Genomic DNA, 24,978 nt, shown 5'->3' on the forward strand with positions numbered 1-24,978 from the left:
GGATTATTTGTTTTTTTGGGTGTTGAGTTTGGTAAGTTCTTTATAGATTTTTGGATACTAGCCCTTTATCCGATATATCATTTGCAAATATCTTTTCCCATTCCATCGGTTGCCTTTTAGTTTTGTTGATTGTTTCCTTTGCAGTGCAGAAGCTTTTTATTTGATGAGGTCCCAATAGTTCATTTTGCTTTTAATTCCCTTGCCTTTGGAGATGTGTCGAGTAAGAAATTGCTGCAGCTGAGGTCACCCACAAATGCATGGCCAACTAATCTTTGACAAAGCAGGAAAGAGCATCCAATGGAAAAAAGACAATTTCTTTAGCAAATGGTGCTGGGAGAACTGGACAGCAACATGCAGAAGAATGAAACTAGACCACTGTCTTACACCATACACAAAAATAAACCCAAAATGGATGAAAGAGCTAAATGTGAGACAGGAAACCATCAACACCCTGGAGGAGAAAGCAGGCAACAATCTCTTCAACCTGAGCAGAGTATTAACACTGGTCAAATACACCCGTCCTTCTGCCCCCAAGGTATCGAAACAGTTCTAACTTGGTCATTAAGAAATCTTTTTCCTTTATGATAGCTTCCCTTTCCAAAGCTCCATGAATACCATGACACAACCAGCAGTTTACTTCTGTATGTAGATTAAAAAAATAAGACAGATGCCTGGGTAGCTCGGTTGTTTAAGTGTCCAACTTTGGCTCAGGTCATGATCTTGTGGTTTGTGAGTTCAGGCCCTGCCTCAGGGGCTCTGTGCTGACAGCTCAGAACCTGGAGCCTGTTTCAGATTCTGTTTCTCCTTCTCTCTCTGCCCCTCCCCCCCCTTTGGCTGTTTCTCTCTCTCTCTCTCTCTTTATCCATTCTTCAGTTGATAGACATTTAGGCTCTTTCCATACTTTGGCTAAAATGAATAAACATTAAAAAAATAAGATATTTAGAAGAAGTACCTACTTTATAAGATTATTCAGAGTTTCCAAATTATAATCAATTTCAATTCATATTCAAGATTCTGAAAGTTTTATAATTTTTTAGTGAATTTGACCCAAACAGAAGAGTTTGGCTGTTTCGTTGATAAAACTTCCAGCATTTTCTGAATGATTTTGATAATATTTCATTTTCCTTTTATGCCCAAATAAGAAAGAGAAATGACAAATAGATAAAAAGAAATAAAAATATAAAGAGTACTCACCAGCAGATATGAATGGTTTCACTTTTTATTTTTGACTCCTTGAGGTGAGAGAGACATTTAGCCATGTGCACATCTTACAGTTGTAAGTAACTAGCATCAACTTCTTTGTACATTATGTTTAGTATGATTGATAAATTAATTATAGGCAGAAAGGGGTGGGGTTTTTTAAAGGATACTGTAAACACAGCCTGGTCCATACTCTACTGAAAGGTTTTAGATGCCGTCTTTAGCACTGTGCATTATTTTACCTGTACCCAGAATTTAGGTTTCTTCATCTATAGGTCTGTGCATTGGTTTTAGGCTCAGACTACTTAGATGAATTGTAAATGGATCAAATAGTTTGGAATTTTAAAGAAGTTCAATATTTTCTTTTTCATTTCTTTCTAATAGGATAATTGAAAACTATAAATGCCATTGAAATGCTTTTTATACAATTTACCAACTTTGGGATTACACAATAATATGTTTTAGAATTATGGATTAAATAATATGTAGAGCTACCCTCCATCTCTCCCCATTTTTGCTCTCAAATGTGGGATTTCAGAGTGGAATAAATGGAATAGCCCCTCTATACTTCTGATGTCACTCTTCCCCAGTGAAGAATATGCAAAACGAGACCCAGCTTGAAGTGTAGCACCTAGAGTAAAAGATTCATATCTTTTACTATATCTAAATTGAATAGTAATCTCTCTTCTGATTTTAAGGCCTTAATTTGTGTAGAATATGCATTTCTCTAACTATGTGTTATATTAGGTTGAACTCTATGAAATTACTATTTTTGTAGGTTGGCAGTTTCATATCACTCAACATAATACGTGAGATGAAAAATTGAGAATTAAGGCACTGTAAAGGTTTCAACACTAAGACAAGTCATGGCATGTGTCATTGTGTTGTCTAGGTACTTGTTTTATTGACTTATTTTAATTGAGAATATTTCTTCATGGACCTATCAAAGTATGACTAATTGCACCTTGTTTGGTGGATGCAAATTCCAAGGAATTCAGTTGAGAATTTACTGGTTTGAGAATTTCATTCATCCATTCAGTACTATTTGTAAGGAATCTGTGTTATGCTACAGTGTGCTAAGTGCTAGAAATTAAATGGTGAAAGAGAAAGATATAGTCCCTACTTTCTTGGAAATTAATTAATTAAATTTTTGTATGAAGAAGGACAAAAAACTGAAAGTAAAGAGACAAAATGTAGATTGTTACAAATACTATTGGGGACTAAAATAATAATTGTTAAGGTGGGGAGATTTACTCTAGATGGGGTTGAACACATCTTGCCCGTTGCTGGGTAGAGAGAAACACACACCATACCACACCACACCACATTATTATTGAGTCTGTTTCTCTGGAGAACCCTTATTAATACAGCTCCTATAGCTGCTACAGACTTTTTAGTTATCATGCCCTTTATCTAAATTTATCTCTATATCTATCTTCACCTATAACTATGCCTATATCTAAATTGTTAATATAAATATAAATAAATATTTATATAATGGAGAGAAATGTAGATCTCCATCTGTATGTCTGTGGAGGTGGAGAGATGGAGAGAGGGAGAGAGACTGAGAAAGAGAGAGAGAGAGAGAGAGAGAGAGAGAGAGATTATTTTAAGGAATTAGTTTATGCAATTATAGAGGCTGGCAAGTCCAAAATCTACAGGGTGGGCTGATAGGCTAGAAACCCAAGGAGGAGCTGATGTTGTAGTTGAAGTCCAAAGGTTGTCTGCTGTCCGAATTCCTTCTTGCTCTTGGGAGGTGAATCTTTGTTCTGTTAAGGTCCTCAATTGATTGGATGAGGCTCACCCACATTATAGAGGGCATTCTGCTTTACACAAAGCCTACCAATTTAAACGTTAATCTCATCCACAGAAAACACCCTCACAGAAATACCCAGAGTAATGTTTGATCAAATACCTAGGCACCATGGCTCAGTCAAGTTGACACATAATATTAACCATCATAGGCACTTACTTAACATCTGCGTGTTCTTGTTTCCTTCAATGTATTATGGTAAAGAGGTTGAGAAGAGAGCTTCACTTTTTAAAAACTTTTTATTATTGAAATACTTACAAGAAAGTAGAGAGAGAATTGTATAATGAACCCCCATATACCAATCATTCAGCTTCAACAATTATTAACACAGACCACTCATTTCTAAATTATACACTATTGTCTCCATTTCCTTATTTTCCTTGGGAAATAGTGGGAATAAATTTATTCCTTTAAAATCTCTCAGCCTTTACTATTTGTTTTCTTGCAAGTTAGATTGTGGGTTATTATCCTCTGCTCAAGAATCTGACCCAGCAAATGAACATGTTACATGCTAGCTGATTGCTGGAGATGGGAGATATTAGATTAAAGGTTCAGAAGACCTTTGACAAATCTGGGTACATTTACAGTTGGAATATGAGGAGCTCTGCTTTTTGAGCTATTTATATAAGGGTGTATAATGAGTTACCTTAGAAACAGATTCTTGTGGCATTTGAGCTTCCTCTGTGATGCTAGGATATTAATAAAAACAAAGCTGAAGCTCTCTGTAAGTGTGCTGTGAAAATGTTTAACACCTAAGTTTGAGAGCTCCCTAAACACACATCACTATCTCAGAAGCTGTAGAAAATTTCTTTCATGATTTTTCACTTTACCAATGACTCTGTAACATATGGAGGTGTGTGTGAGTGTGTGTGTGTGTGTGTGTACGCTTAGGAACAATTAATGTCAGTGATATAACATATGGGCAGAAACTTTGGGGCCTTTTTGCATGTGAAATAGTCATAGAATGGAATTTTATGACAGAGTTCTAGGTAGACCTCTGTAAACCTTGACAATCTACACAGTATACCATTTATACAGAAGTAAGTGTTTATTGCTTGGTGGACTGAAGGTCTTCCTCCTCTCCTTCAGCACAGACCCTCAAGATTATATGAGGAAGCCTTAAACACACATCCTTTAATGGAGATACTGAAACCAATTCACCAACTTTATGGATAGCTTTGAGAGACTTTGATGCGGTGGAAATGAACCTGTTAGTTTCACTTATAGATCAGGAGATTGCTTGCAAGTTTGAAGCTTGTGCATTTACACATGCTAGCAAATGGCATAATTAACAACAGTTCTCTTTGTGGTATCTTCCAGGTCTACAGAGTGTCTGGAGGATACCAAAGGTGGTAAAAGTGACATTTACCAGATTTTTGTAGGTTTTTGTGCTTTTCTTGTCAGCAAGACAGCCATGCTCATTATACTTTAAGAAGATATATGCCTTAGTTAAAAGAAAAATTTAGTTGATGGGTGGGTGGCAAGAAGAAAGGATTGTTTGCATAGAATAGTTAGTAGTATAGATCATTTTCTGCAGTAAAGTGGGTGTCTATCCTTTTTTATGCTTAACTAGCTATTTGAGTAATCAGTTTTAAACTAGTTATTGGAGTAACAGCTTTAAAATATCACCGTTTGTCTTAGCCTGACAGATTAAAGTAAAAGAAAGGGCATGTCTGTACTTACACGTTTCCGTAAAAATATCTGCATTCCTCTAAAACCTCTTAAATGGAGCAAACGCTTTATTCATAAAAGCTCTCATAATAATTGCAAGTCTATGTTATTCTGGGCTGGCTGAATGAGGTTTAACAACAAGGTGACAGCTATTATTTGAAGTGTGTGAAATTAGCAATTCCAGAAATGTTTTGAATCGTATTTTCTTAGTTTCTATACTCCAGGTCTTCAAAACAGTTCTCAATACTTAGGAACAATTAATGCCAGTGATATAGAATGAAATTACTATCTGCTTGAAAACTTTTATTTTTTGTTTTTCCCCGGTGAGCAATGGCTATAGAATGGTAATTTACAGTTGTCATTCCACAAAAGTGTGAGCCACTTATTGCAAGACAGGGTGTTGGAGAAAACCTTACCTTTAAGGCATCTGAATGTGTATTATTTTAAAATTATTTTTAAACAAAAAACAAATCATGGCATTATAAGGCACATTACAGAAAGTATAGTGAAATTCTCAATGTCTTACCTGGACTCCTTGGCAGAAAGCTCTTTTAAAAAATAAAGCTTTTTTTTTTTTTTAATCTTCCCAATTCCTTCCATCACTTTTCTGCCCCTAAAGAAGTAATGCTTACAAAGCTGTACTCAGTAGCTCATCATTCTATGTTGGAAAGATGTCAGACCTTTAAAAATTTTTTATTTTTCTTATGGGTTGGCTTTGTGTCAAAGACCTAAGTTGGTATTAGTTTGAAGAACATCTTAGGGCAAGAATTCCATTTAGAATTTCCTCCAAAGAACCTAAAACTAACCAAAATGTGTATTTTGTGTGGCACTGTGTTTAGAAATGGGATCCCAATGTGAAATGTCATTTTCCATATCAGTTGGAGTTTTTGTTTTTTTTTTCATTAGCTGCTCTATTGTAGGACTCATATTTATACTAGTATGTTTTTTGGAATGAAACGTTAGTATTTCATTACTAGAAAGTAGACTCTCATTCATAATGGGTGATGGTAGTAAATCCTCATTGGACTAAACTGTGCTAACAGAAGACTGCGGGAGTATTTGCTAATCCTCAGCAAGCAAGCTTTCATATCTTTTAGTGAGAAATTGGAAGGATTGAAAGAGAAAGAGAAGAAAAAAGTAAAAGGCATTGTTGGTGTAAAATAGAAATATAACTAGCATTTTGGTTTAACTGAAGAAATACAATCTGTGCAACTATATATAATGCTATAAAATAGATCACACGTGTATGTAGAACTAGTTAAGAACATTTGGATCCACTATTATGCTGGGAAAACAGTGCTTCCCACTTCTTATGTGAAATTCCCTGCCAGTGGGAAGGGAAATGTGAAAGGAATGTTTTCAAATGTTCTTTGATTGGGGCCACTTTGGCCAGGCAGACCTGAGAGACATTGTGTACCACCCCCCTAACCTACTTGTGTTTGCAACCACAAACATCCCATTAAATGTGCTGCTTTTGATGGGCTCCCAGGGGGAACTGATTATTAATGTTTGTCAGACACAGAAGTATTGACATTGTTGTGTTATTAGCATTACTATTCTAACAGCCCAGTCATCAAGGACCCCAGGAGACCTTATTTTGATAACCACTAATGAAGGAGATACAATGTGTGGCAGTAGTCATTTTTGTAATGAACAATTTTACTACCTACTTAGTTTGAAGGTTATGTAAACAAATGAAAAGGGAAAACATAAGGAAAAGTACTGAACACTTGTTAGCATTGATTTAGGTTATGAATTACAACTCAAGACTATTGATATGTTCATTCATAGACAGAAGGGGGCCAACATAAATAATAATATGAGGCCATGTCCTAAGACCTAGCAGAAACATGTATAATATAATCGATTAATAATTTGTTCTGGAGTGGTTTTCTGGCTATATATGAAAGTTTTCTTAGATATGATTCATCTTTCCTTCATCACAAATATAGTGGGATCAAAATTAAAAGGTATAATTGTTGGTTTCAGGGTGTCTTTCAGAGATGGAATAACATCACCAATCTGTGCTGTTCATAGCAGTGACAGTTGGGAGTTGTGGTTAGGGACCCTTCTGAGACTCTGCAAAAAGCGTATTCGGATATTTACATCTATTGATTGCCCGTTATATGGTAGTCACTCAACTAGATGCTGAAAACAGGCAAAGGCAAAACTTAACCTGCTACCTGATCTCATGGAGCTTCTAATTTCATGGGGAAGACAGATGTTAAAAGAAATAATTACATAAGTTACCAATAAGCTACAATTATAAACCTTCAAGTCTCCACCAAAAGACTGGAACTGAAAAATGAATTTAGTAAAGTTGCAGGATACAAAATCATTGTACAGAAATCGGTTGCATTCATATACACTAATAATGAAGCAGCAGAAAGTGAAATGAAGAAAACAATCCCATTTACAATAACACCAAAACAATAAAATATCTATGAATGAACTTAACCAAAGAGATGAAAGACCTGTACCCTGAAAACTATAAAATATGGATGAAAGAAATTCAAGATGATGCAAAAAAAAAAAAAATGGAAAGACATTCTGTACTCATGGGTTGGAAGAAGAAATATTGCTAAAATATATATACTACTCAAAGCAATATATGGATTTAATGTAATCCCTATCAAAATACTAACAGCATCTTTTTCATGGAACTAGAAGAAACAATCCTAAAATTTGTATGGAACTACAAAAGAATAGCCAAAGCAATCTTGAAAAAGAAAAACAAAACTGGAGTATCACAATTCCAGATTTCAAGTTCTATTACAAAATGGTAGTAATTAATACAGTATGGTACTGGCATAAAAATAGACACATCGATCAAGAGAATAGAACAGAAAACCCAGAAATAAACCATCGATCATATGGTCAATTAATCTTCAACAAAGGAGGAATGGATCTACAATAGGAAAAAGACAGTCTTTTTAGCAAATGGTGTGGGGAAACTGGACAGCTACATGCAAAAGAATGAAACTGGACCACATTCTTTCACCATACACAAAAATAAACTCAAAACAGATTAATGACCTTAATGTGAGACCTGAAACCATAAAAATCCTTGAAGAGAACACAGGCAGTAATCTCTCTGACGTTGGCCATAGCAACATTTTCCTAGGTATGTCTCCTGCAGCAAGGGAAATAAAAGTAAAAATAAACTGTTGGGACCACATTAAAATAAAAAGCTTCTGCACAGCAAAGGAACCAGCCAATAAAACTAAAAGGCAACCTATAGAATGTGAGTAGTTATTTGCAAATTCTATATCTAGGAGAGGGTTAGTATCCGAAATATATAAAGACTTGATACAACTCCGTACCCAATAAACAAATAATCCAATCAAGAAATGGGTAGAATGGGGTACCTGGGTGGCTCAGTCAGTTAAACGTCTGGCTCTTGATTTAGGCTCAGGTCATGATCTCACAGTTTGTGAGATCAAGCCATGTGTCAGCCTCTATGTGCTGACAGTGTGGAGACTGTTTGGGATTCTTTTTCTCCCTCTCTTTCTTGCTTCTCCCCTGCTCATGCATGCATGTGTGCACTTTCTCTCTCTCAAATATAAATAAACATTAAACAAAAAGGGCAGAAGATATGCACAGACATTTCTCTAAAGATATGCAGACAGCCAATAGACACATGGAAAGATGATCAACATCACTCATCATCAGGGAAATGCAAATCAAAACTACAATAAGATGTCAATGGGGCGCCTGGGTGGCTCAGTCGGTTGAGCGGCCGACCTCGGCTCAGGTCATGATCTCGCGGTCCGTGAGTTCGAGCCCCGCGTCGGGCTCTGGTCTGACAGCTCGGAGCCTGGAGCCTGTTTCGGATTCTGTGTCTCCCTCTCTCTCTCTGACCCTCCCCCATTCATGCTCTGTCTCTCTCTGTCTCAAAAATAAATAAACGTTAAAAAAAAAAAAAAAGATGTCACTTCATACCTGCCAGAATGGCTAAAATAAAAAAACACAAGAAACAATAAGTGTTGGTGAGAATGTGGAGAAAAAGGAACCCTTTTGCACCATCGTGGGAATGCAAATTCTGTAGCCACTGCAGAAAACAGTATGGAGGTTCCTCAAAAAGTTAAAAATAGAACTATCCTATAATCCAAGAATTGCATTACTGAGTATTTACTCTGCTAATTCGAGGGGATACATGACCCCTATGTTTATTGCACCATTATTTACAATAGCCAAACTGGAAGCAGCCCAAGTGTTCATCGACGGATGAATAAAGAAGATGTGGCATATATATAATATATAATATATAACATATAACATATAATATGTAATACATATAAATGAATGAATGAAAGGAAGATTATTCAGCCATAAAAAGGAATGAAATCTTGCAACAGTATGGTAGAGGTAGAGAGTAAGAGAAGTAAGTTATTCAAAGAAAGACAAATACCATATGATCTAATTTGTATGTGGAATTTAAGAAACAAAACAAGCAAAAGGGGAAAAAAGGAGAGAGAGAGGGACAAACCAAGCAACAGACTTTTAACTATAGAGAACAAACTGATGGTCACCAGAGGCGAGGTGGGTGGGGGAATTAAAAAAATAAGTTATAATTTTAATACAACAAGTGTTAATAAGAAGGAATCAGAGGTGTTAAGAGAGACTATTTTAGGGGTGCCTGGGTAGCTCAGTTGGTTGAATGTCTGACTCATGATTTCAGCTCAGGTCATGATCCAAGGTTATGGGATCCAGCCTTGTGTCAGGCTCTGTGATGAGCATGGAACCTGCTTAAGATTTTCTCTCTCTCTCCTGCTGCACCTCTCCCCTGCACAATCAATCAATCAATGAATAAAACAGACTGTTTCAGGGGGACATAACTGAGGCTGGATTATGGGATGCTGGTTACCAGGCTGAGCCCTGAAAGTGGATGGATGGACTTTGAGGGACAAGGGAAGGAAGCCTGGAGGGAGGAACACAGTCTTAGCTAGTGGGAGGAGCCTGTTGAAGTAAGATGGTGAAGGGAGGAGGTTAGATACTGAAGAACAGAGAGCAAAAAGAGAGTGGTTAAAGACAAGAAGAGATCAAATCATGTATGGCCTTCTAAGTCTTGTGGAAAATTTTGGACTTTGAAGCAATAAGAAGTAATTGTAAGTCATTTCAAATGTGGAATGACATAATCAGATATGTTTCTTAAAAAATCATGGAGGCCATTTCATGGATATAATAGATGGTCCAAAATATTCAATGGGCTTATGAAATTTAGAGAATATCTTAAAGGTGCTATTTGTTACAATAGCAAAAACATTGAGCAATTTAAAACTCTTGTTGAGCCAAGATCATCTTTTTAAGATCTTTTTGATATCATTATTTATGCTCAAACACAAAGCTGTCTGTTGGATAGTTTGAAAAATATATTTAAAAATAAGTTTTCCTCAGGGGTGCCTGGGTTGCTCAGTCGTTTAGGTGTCCAACGTCTGCTCAGGTCACGATCTCGTGGTTCATGAATTCAAGCCCCGCGTCAGACTCTGTGCTAACAGCTCAGAGGCTGGAGCCTGCTTCAGATTCTGTGTCTCCCTCTGTCTCTATCCCTCCCATGCCATATTCTCTCTCTCTCTCTCTCTCTCTCTCTCTCTCTCTCTCTCTCTCTCAAAAATAAATAAAAACATTTAAAAAATAAAAAAATAAGTTTTCCTCAACTTAAGCAGTAGTTTAGAAATTTTTAAAACCTTTATTATACTTACTTTGGAAAAGTAATCCCAATAATTTTAATTTTTAAAGGTTTCATTAGTGAAATAGGTAGGAAAGGTGGAGTGGAAACAAAATGAGAATAGACTTTGGAGTCAAACAAACCTGAATTTGAACTCACATTGGCCACTTATGAGGAAAGTACCTTTACATGTTTTATTTCGAAGGTTTCTTATTGACATTTTATGAAGATTTGGAGTAGTGGTTAAAGCAAGAATTTGGAATTCAAAGGAGAATTGGAATGCTAATTCCATTCTTTATTATAAGCATGAACCTTGAGGCAAATCACTTGCCCTTTCTAAGCCTCAGTTTTTTCAACTATAAAATGGGAAAGCTAGTATCTTTCACAAAAAGTTTTTATTCATAGAAGTTGTCAGAAAACATTGCATGTTGTAAGGTTCTTGGCAAATATTAGCTATAATGATAGTATTGTGTTTCTGGGGTCTTGGCGTATTAGGGAAAGGATTACAAGAGTTTAACATGTTTTTACCTTTTAAAATATAATAGATTTAGTGCTCGCTTCAGCAGCACATATACTAAAATGTCACAGATTTGGGTTTAGTCATGTATAACTGATATGAAGTGCCTGTTGTGTACTAGACTCTGTTCTAGGTGCTTTAGAACTGTTGTGTAATTTCATTTCCACAGTGAATTTCAAAACAGGGGGTTGTGCTCCCCATAGTGCAGATGAGGACACAGGTGCACCCCGTTAACATGTTTTGCCCCATGCCATGGTGTAACTGAGAGATTATCCAACACTGAGCCTTGTTTTGTGTGATTTCAAAGCCATTACTATTGCTTTTATTCATGCAGTCTCATTTTTCTCAATATCTACTGATGAAAGTATATTTTGATTATAGGGCAATTTCACATTTAGCTTTAAGCTAATTGTCCCCTACCAAAGCCCAATGGCAAAGGGTCTGTTGTATTGCACATGCCCCAGTAATAAAAATATGGCTGTATTATATCCATATTGTTTACATAAATAATCCTCAGTAGTCCATTTTTATATTTAAGATTCCAGCATTTAGAAAACATTTTGGACAAATGCTGTAAAAGTTATTTCATCTCTACCCACATAACAAATTTTCTCTTAACAGAAAACATATTCCTACCCACATAACAAATTTTCTCTTAACAGAAAACACCTGTAGTCTCTTTTGAATCATTTAAAGATGGATTACAGCCCATTTTATAGTTCTTATTTTGACTCCATATATTATTCATGTTTATAAGTTTTCTTGCTCATATTGTCATAAAAATTATAGACTTAATTAGCCTCATGACCAGTCTAAGAAGTCAATAATAAATAACCCACATTTAATAGATGACACAAGGAAGTTAACTGACGGCTGTGAGGAACCACTTTGAATAAACCCAGTATTTTTTAAAAATGTTTTTTTATTATTGAAGTATATTTGGCATACAGTGTTATATTAATTTCAGTGTATCTTAATACAACATAGTGATTTGACAATTCTTACATTATCTAGTGCTTACCTTGGTAGGTGTAGATGCCATCTGTCACCATACAGCATTATCACAGTATTATTGATTTATTATTGATTATATTCCCTAACTTGTACTTTTCATCCTTGTGACTTACTCATTTTATAGTTCGAAGTTTGTACCTCTTAATCCCCTTCATCTATTTCACCATTCCAGTACTCTTGACTTTTATTTATGACTGCCCTACTGATCTTGGTAGAAAATAAGAAGAGTAGACTTTCCAAGGTGATTTCTCCATTAAAAATGGCTAAACATTAACACACTTCAGTAGATGAACTTGTATAAGATTTTGATTTGGGGCTAGGTTACCTGGAGACCATATTATTGGAAACATTTTCTTTTCTCCCAGAACGTGTTTGACTCTCTCCAGGAGCTCATAATCCTTTAAAAATCACACACGCATACAGACTTCCACTTTATCTTTCACCAAAATAACATCCATTTTTAAGGCATATCTCCCAGAAACCAGTATTTCTTCTTAGGTGATAGCTTTCCTCCCTCCCTCCAAACATCTGTCATTAGATAGAAAATCGGGTCAGAAAGATTTAACTAACAGCCTTTAAAGGACCGTGAGCATTATTATTCTGGGTATGGAGCCACTCCTTTTCTGCTCACAATTACCCTTGGTGAGGATGGTCAAAATACATGACAAAGCATATGACTCAGGAATTTGATAGTTTTCCCCACTACAGAAACAACTCTTTAATGTTTACTGTTTAGTTACTTCCTATGTTTAAAATGACCTTAATTAAACACTTTTATAATTAAAATTAATAGAGAAAAATTCTAATTAAAATGCTATTTAAAGAAATGTAATGTAGCCCCTGGAATATATCAATGGTTTTCCTTTCACTTTTATTTATTGGTTGTTACCAATTCTATAAAAAATTTTTTTTGAGTAGAGTTGACACATAATGTTACATTAGTTTCAGGTGTATAACATAATGATTCAATTTCTCTATACATTATGCTATGCTCACGACAAGTGTAGCTACCATCTGTCACCATAAAATGCTATTGCAATATCATTGACTATATTCCCTATGCTGGACCTTCTATTCCTGTGAGTTGGTTGTTAACTAATTCTTTATTAGATTGCCAGTTTATTCTGAGTATTTTGAGAAGCTGTAAACTTTCCTTACCATAAACTTATGTTTATGGTAGGAGCTTTTATGTTACACACACACACACACACACACACACACACCTTTTTTTTTTTAATACTTGGAATAATGAAGTATCATGAACTGTAAATTTGAATGGTGAGCCTTCTCAGATACCACAGACTTTATCTGTATTTTTCCTTCTAATCCAAGGACCTGGACTGTCTTTTCTTTACTACTTGTCTTTTCCTATGTGTTTAAAAATAATTATTGTGACACCACACGCCAGTTTGTCTTTTCAGCTGTAAGAAAGTTCCTGAAGAACTAGGATACAAGGTATACATCTGCTATTACCTTTGGTGTGCTCTACCAAGCTAGTTGAGATTTACTCAAGAAACAAAGATATTTCCCTGGTTACTCTGCTAGCACTTAGTTCTTTTGGCTTTATATTGCTTTAGTATAAAATGAAATGTCTCCAGTGTTGCTAAGTAGGTAATTTTTCATGTTCCAGCTTTAGGTGCCCTTTCTTTTTTAGTATTGTAGAATATAACAATTGGACACTGTTTAATATATAGATGGATATTGGATATTTGGCCCCTTTCTAATTGCTCCAAAATCATCTGACAGTGGTTATTGACAAAGGTACAGAACCAATCTTTGAAAAGGCAACTTAATGCTGAATATATCCAGGCTCAATATTATAATGCTTTTTGGCCCACACTGGTAAATTCTTGGGTTTCAAAGCAGAAAGGAACTATTAAGGGTTATCTAGTGAGTTAACTCCACTTTATAGATGAAGAAAATGTTCATTAATAACATTCATTCATTCATTCATTCATTCACATAGCAAACATTAGATAAAGAGCCCTTACCCTGTGTGGGTCCTAGAATTATTAATTCTAAATAGTGTCCATTGGAAGAGGAAGATTGACAAATAATTACCATATCCAGTGAAAACTTACATCATAAAGACACATTTAAAGTACTCTGAGGCCACACCTTTGACTGTAGAAGTGTTGACATATGCAATAGGAGTTTCATTGTAAAAAATGAGTAAGTATCTACCAGGCAGGCCAGGGAGAGAAGGCATCTGGGCAGAGCAAACAGAAGTCAGGGAAGAGCACAGTTACTATGACAAATGCTTAGTGTGTTAGTGTGACTGGAACATAGGACTTTACAATGAGGGGTGGTGAAGAATAGCCAAGTTATCACTGTGGGGCAGTGTTATTGGGAACAGCTCATACAGAGCTAGACATTCTGTCAGGACAAGAGGGATGGCTTTGTGAGTTGTGAAGCAATTGAAATACTTCCAAACTGGTTGATAAATAGCCACTGATCTGAGACTCCACATCCCAGAAGTCCTCACATCCAGTGATTCATCAGTTAAAGAGTTGGCAACTTACAGGAGGTCTCTAGGACCCCTCCAGTACTAAGGTTAGTTAGGTAGTGCTGATTGTTCTTTTTTTTTTTTTTTTTTTAAATTTTGGATAAGAGAGAGCATGCATGTGAGCCAGGAAGAGAGAGAGGGAGAGAGAGAAAGAGAAAGGGAGGGAGGGAGGATCTTAAGCAGGCTTACACCCAGCTCGGAGCCCTACCCAGTGCTCCAACTCACGAACCCATGAGATCATGACCTGAACTGAAATCAAGAGTCAGATGCTTAACTGACTGAGTCTTCCAGGCACCCCTGATTGTTCATTTTTTGAGCATCTCTTCTCTTGTATGCCATCGTAAAGAATGTGAACTTTATCCTATAGGGTAGGACTTAAAAATTCAGGTGCTTCCAGGGGGTCAGGCAGGCTACATAAAAATGAATAAAGCAAGTAGGTACATATAACAGGGAGAGATGAGGACTGTAGTGAATTGGAGGCATCAAAATTAATTTTTAAAGAACTCTGCATCAATAAACACAGAGTTTTGTGATTTTGACAGATGGGCTGCCAATGCTCAAATTCTGCACTATAAGTAATAGGAAAACCTCAGTAGGGTTTCTTTTTGATTTTCCTTTTAAACTAGGGGAGTGATATAAGCTTTATTTTTTTTTAGAAAAATTGCCTAGAGGCTTTGATAGACAGAGATTACAAAAGAAAGAGATATGAGACCCAGAACATGGGCTGTTACTTTTGCAACAACGTGGATGGTTCTCACTCATGTGGAATTTGAGAAACTTAACAGAAGATCATGGGGGAAGGGAAGGAAAAAAGTAGTTAGAAATTGAGAGGGAGCCAAACCATAAGAGACTCTTAAATACAAAGAAAAAACTGAGGGTTGATGGGGAGGCAGGGGTGAGGGGAGAATGGGTGATGGGCATTGAGGGGGGCACTTGTTTTGATGAGCACTGGGTGTTGTATGTAAGTAATGAATCATGGGAGTCTATGCTGAAATTAAGAGCACATTGTATACTCTGTATATAAGCTAACTTGACAATGAATTATATGTATAAAAAATTATCCTATGGACATAGAATAAAAGGCTGGTTATCTTTGGGTAATGGAGACTATGCCTTATTACCTCTTTTATTTTTGCTTATCTTTTTTCCCTAAAATTTCTAAAATAAACCTATTTTGTGGGGAAAAAAAAGAACAGAGGCTGTTACTAGTTCAAAGATTGGATGAGAAAACCCTGACTTAAATTAAAATATTTTGGATTGAATATTAAAATAAAGTTTTCTCTGTGTAATAAAACAATAGAAAGGATTATTAAGGAAGATATGCAATCTCCATCTTAAAATGTTTCAAGTACTGAAAGACAGTGTTAGAAGCTAAACCCAGTGATTTCTCAGGGAACTTTCTAGGTCTGTGATCATCTGAAGCACAACTGAGGCACAATATTTGTGGAGGAAAAACAAACAAAAACTGTGTGGGTGGTGAAATGGAGTGGAAGAAATGCTGAAAGAACCCTTTTATAATACCCTGCAGGGGATTTGTCTGGTGATGTTAAGATGTTTTCAACAATTCTGAGGTCTATTCATGAATTTAGTGAATTTGAGTACACACTTTATGCTACACACTATTCTAGGCACAATATTAAATAGCACTCATTAGTTCATTTCTTGAGAATTGACTACATACTTAGCACACTTCTAGACATTGTGGATAAGCTAGGGAATAAAACCTACAGTCCCTGCCCTCTAGGAATATCTATTCTAGGGGAGGAGACAGACAATAGACCTGATTGAAGGTCAGGTTATGGTGAGCAAACCTCAAGGGATGGATTGAGGCTGGAGAAGATTTGAGATGGAAACCAACTAGGTATGTAATATCTGGGAAGATTAGAGTGTAGGAAAAGTGATCACTCTACAAACATAATGGAAGGGTCTTCATAGACCTAAAGCTAGCAGAACTTGGAATGTAAGGAATGTAAGGGAGCAGAGGTGAAAAGAGAAAGTCACAGATGTGAGTCTAGGGTGTTGAACCCTTATAGTAGCAAAAGTTATGTGCTAGTTTTGATGGCTGAATTTGAGATTTTGGTGAGACCCCCAAGTGTAGCTCTTTCCTCAGATCAGCATCTCTCAAACTTTGGTGTGTGTCAGAGTCACCTGAGAAACTTGACAAAAATAAAAAGATCCAGGGTGTATTCCTTCAACCAGTCTGAGACTCTTTTCTTTTTTAAATTAGATTACCAGGTTATTCTCCCACAAAGTTTGTGAACCACTAGCTTAGGTAACCAGGGATACAAACCTATATAGAGGGATTGAGCTAAGGGCTGGAGATGTATATTTTGTATACAAAAATGTTGAGCCTTATTGGATGGATCAGCTCTCCCAGGTGATGAGTATTGTTTATTGATGAATCAATGCATGTATGAATGGCTATTACAAAAACTAAAAAAAAAAAAAAAAGCTAGAAGGAAAATTTTAGGAGAAGGTAGGCAATCCTATCAATTGCAGTAGCCTGAGGTCAAGAAGCCTGAAATATACAGGAGTGCTGGTAGACTGAGTCAGAAGGAAGCTATTGCTATAGAAGAGATGGGGTAGTTAAGCACAATCAGTGAATTTAGGCTCTGCCATCATTTATAGCATTCATCCTGAGTTGTTGATGAGCATTGTTAGGGCAATAAGATATATATAAATATTCACACACATACACACACACACACACACACACACACACACACATATATATATATATATATACACACACACACATATGTATACATATATTGTACATATATATGTATATATATGTGTGTGTGTATATATATACACACAATACACATACATATGTATATGAATTTATGTATATGTTTGTATGCATGCATGTGTATAAAAGTATAGATGTTTAGCTCTAGAATCTTCGTTGTGCCCTGTTGCTATGTTGATGTCCTTATAGCCCCCTCCTTCAGGTTGTGAATCTTGTGGGAAGGAAGGTCTCTCAGGAATCTTGCAGGCTGTAGAGGAAGGTCTTGGGGAGGCTGGAACACAGACAAAGGCAACCAGATGCGAGGATCCTGTCTCCAGTAAGCTGCATACTCCACTTGCCACTCTGTTTTGCAGTGGTTCTTTGCTCCCCACGAATATAAATGATTTCTAGAAATTGCACAAAAATATAAAATCTTACTTTAAGATCTGTTAAAAGCTTTTTAATTCCAGGCACACATCTCCTTTGAATGGATAAATCTTTGTGTCATGAAGCAGAGATGCTTATTAGCCTGCTCACTGGGATCTGCAGGTTCGTAGATGAAGCATCCAACCTTTCTTGTATTTTGAAATGTCATGTCCAACTGCCTCTTAATGAAGATTCATTTATCCTTTTCACATTGTTAAGTATGGTCTATGGGGATAGACTTCTCTCAGTCCACATGAATAGAGCCCATTACTGCTGATGGAAGTTTTGCACATGCCTGAGTAGGTGAATAGGCATTGAAATAATCTACATTTAGATTTCCACAGTCATTTTTATCTAGCTACTTTCAGACTTCAATGATGATCTCTTTTTGTCTCCAAATGTTGTTTGACATTGATTATAGGTTATCTGGTAATGGGTCTGAGTTTGTTACTTTAATAGGTGTAAGTATTTCTTTCCTCTGTTTCAGCTGAGAAGTTTTGAGAGTGAACTATTCACAGCCATTAAGAGATCTCCAATTTAATTTGTCATCATGCTTATTCTGTAGTTCACATTAAGTCCAGAGTACTGAAGGAACTGAACAAGTGGACTTGTAGACATCAGATAGCTGGCCATGGTGTTGGCCATGGCGTCCCAGGATGGTCAGAACTTCTTCCAGCCTCTCTCTTCCTGGATATCTCGGGTTTATGAAGCTCTCCAGCAAGCAGGAGATATGTTATCTGCTTCGCTGGTTAACTTAAACAAGCAAGACTCTAAATTAAGTGAAAAGCTAGACCAGGACTTAGATGATATTCAGATTCAGGAAGCTTACTTTGAAGATGAAGAACAAGGCAATGATTGGCGTCAAGAGGATGAAAATCCCTTGTTTCTTGAAGTGGATCATTTCTCCTGTTGTAATAGTGATTTGCAGGACTCTGCTCAAAGTTCAAGCCCCAGACTTAGCCAACCTGAAAAGGACTCCTGTTCCATAATGTCCCAGTGGCCCAGTCAGACCCTTGATGACCAAAAGCCACCACATATGCTCTCTTCTATTGCTGAGGAACAACGTCACCTTGAAAAGCAAAGAAGTGGTCTTCAGCACAGCTTTGACAGCCAGCTCTCTGGTATTTTAGAAAATGTTAATGGAAAAATGCAAGGTAAGGTAGCCAGTGATTAATTTCTCTGGGTTCTGCCAAAGGACATTTCTACTAATTTTATTTTGACTTGTTTTAGTTATCATATGAATTTTATTTTTCTCTCTCTTTAAACGTTTCCACACACTGGCTTCTTATTGAGAGATATACTCCTTAGGAATATTTTCAATATATAAAACGTTGGGAGATCTGTATTTGTGGGCTCCATACTCCAGAACAATAGTTCAGAGCAAGCAAAATGGTGAAAACAAGTTTGTGGGCTCTGTTTGAGAAGCCCTTGTGCATATGTCATGCTTTTTAAACGATCATTTAAAATGTTCTCTTTTTTTCACTTGGTTAGGAATCTCTAGATGTTACTATATTATTCGGTGTGAAATCCTGTGCAAAAAGCCATACTTGTTGCAAAATTTTTAGTTGATAACACTCCAAGAACACTTTTCACAGCGTTTCACTGAGACGTGATGTGAGATGACAGTAGATAGGAAACCTCTGAAATAAGAATAGCTTGATTTTCTTTAAGCCCTGAGTGGAAAGGACACATTTACAACAAACTGTCTTTAGAGCTTTATCCTGTCAGATATGTTGAATATAGTGAAAATGTAATTAACTCTGTAAAAGTAGCTATAGTATGTCCTGGCATGAATTTCTCATGTTTCTAATGCTCTAAGCCTGAAGTAAGAACATTCGACTTGGTTGAGGGACAGAGGTACATGACAGGCCAAGAAAGGTGTTGGGTGTGTATATGTGATGTGTGCTTGTAATGCATACATATATCACCAAGATTCTTGGATCTTTTATGTGACTTAAAGGTGATGTCACTAATTCCTTTCTTTTTGGGGGAAGCAGACTTTTCTGGAATACCACAGCCTCTTCATCCATTTTCAGTGATTCCTCTTAGTTTTATCTTTTTAAGGAAACATTTTATCCAGATACATGAAATCTTAGAAAATGAGGAAACATAATTTCATATTCTTTTTATAGTACTTTCTTGATACTCTTACTTAAATTAATGTTGAAATGCTAGAATAAATTGGAAAAACAAGGGAGGCTGATATTCTTTCTGAATATGACAAACTTATAAATAAATTCAATTTCCAGCTTTTAAAAATTATCTGTAGAGATAATTTTAGAAACATCTGGGCAACCAATAGGATTTCTTAGATTTGACTTGAAATTTCTATTCCTAATTTAGAAAATTCTTGCTAAAGTTGAACTGTATTTAAAATGATTAACATGAATTTGGCTTAATAGTTGCTTGAAATTGGATTTTTAAAATTTGTGTAATTGTTGTAATAATCTAATGGCAGTAAAACAATGTGTTTATTGGTTTATTCAGGGGATGTTTATTCTGTGGATCATAGCCTCCCAGAAGGCAGGAGCCACATCATAGATTAATTTTTGTATCCCTAACATCAAGCATAATGCTAGGTATATAATAGGACACCAAATAATAATTAATGATGGAACATCATTACAACAAGGTAAGCTAACAACTCTAAGACATAGATACTATTATTTTTCTCACATCACAGTTGAGAAGATTATGCTTAGAGAACTTGTGAATATACCCAAGATCCGTATTTAGAAAGAGGCACAGCTCAGGAAGTCCAATTCTAGAGTTTATACATATTATTTCTCTTTTTTTCCTCTCCCTTTTCCAAGTTATAATTTGCATATAGTAAAATTCATCCCTGTTAGTATATGGCTCTGTTTTAATACACAGTCTTGTAACCACTGCCACAACTGAGGTATAAACCATTCCATCACCTCAAAAAAAATTCCCCCAAGTCCCTTTGTACTCATTTCTCTACCACCAGCTCCGGGAAATTGCTGGTACATTTTCTTTCTATCATTTTGTCTTCTCCAGAATGCTATATAAATGGAAATATGCAGATGGTAGCCTTTTGAATCTGGCTTCTTTTATTGTGTGCTTACAGTAATGCATTTGAGATTCATCCATGTTGCTGTGTGTTTCAGTAGTTTGCTGCTTCTTTTTTTTTTTTTAATTGCTGAGTAGTATTCCACTGCATAAATGCACCACAGTTTGTTGATCCATTCATCAGTTGAGGGATATTTGGGTTGTTTCCAGTTTTTAGCAATGTAAATAAAGCTGCTATAAACATTTGCGAAACAGGTTTGGGTGCAAATGTAAGTTTTCATTTCAACTAGGTAAATACCTAGGAGTAGGTCATATGGGAAGTATATGTTTAACTTTAAGAAATTCTGCTGTTATCTGAATACCACTTCACATTCCCAAAATTAATGTAGTCACTCATTTTCACTTTACCATGGTGTTATCATAAAATGTTTTTCAGCCATTCTCACAGGTGTGTACTGATAGCTCTTATTGGGAGATCACTCTCCTCTGGTCTCCAGTCTGTCCTATGAGCAAAGTCACAAACAGCCTCTTATTTTAGACTATCTTTTCAAGGATGTTTGTATGACAAAGAGCCTTGGAAGATAGAGATAGCATCTCTCTTCAGAGCAGAGAGAAGATTTGTTTGCCTTTCAGTCTAATAAAGATAATGTCTCACTTCAGGGCAAAGCTTAGGCAGATTTGCTTGCAAATGGTAGAGATTTCACAAGCTGGGTCTTCCTTGGCTGTGACATCGCTTCCATGCTGGGCATCTATCTGAGCCTGCCTCTGCATCGCCCCCGTAGTACTTGGAGAGTGGGGGACTGACGTGAATGTGATGTTCATGTAGTATGTGGTACTGTAATAAAACATCCTTTGTCTCTGACTCAAGTCTTATGTCTTCTGCCAACATCCATAAAAATTGTAGCAGGCAAAGTTGTTAGTGTGCAAGTAGGATAAAATCTCAAGGCCTTTCATAGGTTTTAACTCTTGTTTTGATTTTAATTTGCATTTCCCCAATAACTAATGACTTCGAGCATCTTTTCATGCAGTTATTTATCATCTGTGTGGCTTCTTTAGTAAAGTCTTCAAATCTTTTGCCCACTGTTATTGAACTGCTTTTTAATCTTCAAGACTTGAGTGTTATGTTTATATTCTGAGTATGAGATACATTTCTGGATCTTTTCTATTGGTCTACAATTTACAAATATTCTCTCCCAGTTTTGTGCCTTGTCTTTTCCTTCTCTTAATGGTGTCCCTTGAAGAGCAGAGATTCTTAATTACATGAAATCCATCTCATCAAGTTTTTTATTTTTATGAATTGTGCTTTTGTTATCATATCTAAGAAATCTTTGTATAGCCTAAGGTCACAAAGACATTTTTTCTGTGTTTTATTCTGGAAATTTTAGAGATATGGGTTTTACATTTAGGGATATACATTTTGAGGTAATTTTTAAATATTATGTGAAGTATGGATGAAAGTGTTTCCCTCCCACCCTCAATATAGATGTCCATTATTCCTATCTCATTTGTTGAAATGATTATCCTTTTTCCATTATGTGCTTTGGGATCTTTGTCAGAAATATATTATCTATACATGAGTGGGTCTATTGCTGGACTCTATATTTTCCCAATAATCTATATTTGTATTCTTTCTCTAATATCACACTGTCCTGATTCCTATAACTTTTTTTTTTAATTTTAGAGAAAGCGTGTGAGCAGGGTGGAGCGGCAGAGAGGAGGAGGAGGAGGAGGGGAGAGAGAGAGAGAGAGAGAGAGAGAGAGAGAGAGAGAGAGGGAGAGAGAAAGAGAGAGAGAGAGAATGAATCTTAAGCAGGCTCCATGCCCAGTGTGGAGCCCCATGTGGGGCTCAATCCCATGACCCTTGGATCATGATCTGAGCTGAAATCAAGAGTCAGATGCTTAACTGACTGAACCACTCAGGCACCCTTGATTCCTATAGCTTTATAATAGGTCTGGAAATCAGGTAGTGTGGGCCCTCCAACTTTATTATTTTAAAACATTGTTTTGATTATATTTGCTTCTCCATTTAATTTTTATTTTTTTATCATTTTAATTTAAATTTTAGTTAGTTAACATATAGTGTAATATTGGTTTCAGGAGTAGATTTTAGTGATTCATCACTTATATATAACTTCCAGTGCTCATCCTAACAATTGCCCTCCTTAATACCCATAACTTATTTAGCTCATCCCCTTACCCACCTCCCCTTTGAGCAACCCTCAGTTTGTTCTCTATCATTAAGAGTCTCTTGTGGTTTGATTCCTATATACATTTTAGAATAAACTTTTGATTAAAAAATTATGCTGGGAATTTGATTGGAATTGTGTTGAATCCACAGATCAGTTTGGAGGGAATGATATGTTGATAATATTTGTTTTTCAATTCATGAACATGGTATATTGCTTTATTTAGTGCTTGGATTTTTTTCCATCTGTTTTGTAGTTTCCAGCATAAAGGATCTCATAGATATTTTGTTAGATTTATACCTAAGTATTTCCTCTTTGGGGATGCTTTTGTAAAGAATACTTTTATAACTTTAAATTTAAAACTGCTGCTTGCTAGTATGTAAAAATGCCATTGACTTTTGTATAATGACCTTATATTTTGCAATCTCTCTAAACCCACTGTTAGTTCTAATAGTTTTTTGCAGGTATTTTGGGATTTTCTACATAGAAAATAATACAATTAGTGGGGAAAAGGACAGTTTTATTTCTTCCTTCCCAATATCCCTTTCTGTTATTGATTTATCTTAACTGATTATGCTCTATTGAGCACTCTATTGAATAAGAGTGATGAAAATAGATATCTTTGCCTTGATCTTGAGCTTACTAGAAAAACTTTGTCTTTCACTATTAGTATTTAGGTGTAGGTATTTGTAGATGCTCTTTATTTTATTGAAGAAGTTCCCTTCCATAGGTTTGCTATGAGTTTTTATCAAAAAGGAATTCTGTAAAATGCTGTTTTGAAATATTGAGATTATTATGTGATCTTTCTTGGTTAGTCTGTTGAAATGAATTACACTGATTAATTTTTGAGTGTTGAAGTTGTCTTGCATACCCAGGATAAAATCCACTTGATCATGGTACTGTTCTTTTCATGTATTGCTGGATTTGTTTTGCCAGTGTTTTGTTGAGGATTTTGTTTTCCTTCTGTTTTCATTAGGGATAGTAGGCTGTAGTTTTCTTTTCTTGTACTCTTTGTGTAGTCTTGGTATCTGGATAATGTTGGCCTCACAATGAATTCACAATGAATTCTGAAACATTTTTCCTTTCCTGTAGTCTAGAAAAATTTGAATTAAACAAGCTTTATTTGTTTCTCAGAAGTTTTCTATAGTTTTCCAGCAAACCCATCTGAACCAGGAATTTTGTGTTGAGAAGTAGGGATGGGGAGGGGGAATATTTTCAAGTACAAATTCAGTTTCTTTAGTATGTATAGGATTATTCAAGTTATATGTCTTTTTCTTGAGTGATTTTATGCAGTTTGTGTTTTTTCAAGAATTTTTAAAATGTCATCTATGTTGTTAAATTTATAGACATAGTATTTCCATGCTATCTTTTAAATGTTTTAAATTTCCTGGTATTGATGATTTTTGTCTTCATATTTTGCAGAGGGTGTGGTCTGTCTGAGTAAATTATTATCTAATTTATATATCTTTTTTCCAAAGAACTAGTTTTTGGTTTTATTAATTTTTCTTGATTGTTTCTCTGTTCCTGATTTTATTGCTTTCTACTATTATCTTTATTATTTTCTTCTGCTTGCTTTGGTTATAATTTGTTCTTACTTTTTTCTAATATAATTATTAAATGTATAAATTTCCCTATAAGAACTGCTTTATGTGCATCCAATAATTATTAATAAGTTGTCATTAGAAAATATTTTCTAGTTTCCCTTTGACTTTTTTTGATACGTGGTTTACTTAAAAGTATGTTGGTTATGTTCTAAATATTGGAAATATTTTAGATAACTTTCTGTTACTAATTTCTAGTTTAATTCAGTATGGTCTAAGTACGTATTTTATGTAATTTTGTGGGTTTTTTTAATTAGTTAAAGTTTGTTTTATCATTCTGAATATGTTCTGACTTGTTGAATGTTTCCTATGTACTTGAAAAAGACTATGTATTTTGCTGTTGTTGGGCACAGTGTTCTATAAATTACTTCACGTTTTTTGAGGATGTTTTTCTCAGAATTTTTTATATACTTATTTTATCCACTGATTTTGCCAACTGATTTTGTTTTGTTGATTACTGAGAGAAAAGTATTGCAGTTTCTAACTCTTCTTGTGGATTTGGCTATTTTTCTTTCCAGTTCTAGCAGTTTTTGCTTCATGTAGTTTGAAGCCCTGTTATTAATTCCATATACATTGTAGAAATATGTGCTTCCTTGATGAATTGACTTTTTGCTC

At 35.6% G+C, this 24,978-nt stretch overlaps 1 protein-coding gene across 1 annotated transcript in view; it reads left to right on the forward strand.

The window, feature by feature from the left end:
• The window catches only part of SYT16 (synaptotagmin 16), a 120,221-nt gene that overhangs the window by 8,152 nt on the left and 87,091 nt on the right, over window positions 1-24,978 (forward strand). Inside the window, exon 2 of the mRNA XM_007095217.3 lies at window positions 18,034-18,700. Within this exon, the coding sequence (XP_007095279.2) occupies window positions 18,178-18,700 (523 nt within the window). The 5' untranslated portion in view covers window positions 18,034-18,177. The remainder of the gene's footprint in view (window positions 1-18,033; window positions 18,701-24,978) is intronic.

This window comes from Panthera tigris, chromosome B3 (assembly GCF_018350195.1).
Source record: "Panthera tigris isolate Pti1 chromosome B3, P.tigris_Pti1_mat1.1, whole genome shotgun sequence".
Classification (NCBI taxonomy): Eukaryota; Metazoa; Chordata; class Mammalia; order Carnivora; family Felidae; genus Panthera; species Panthera tigris.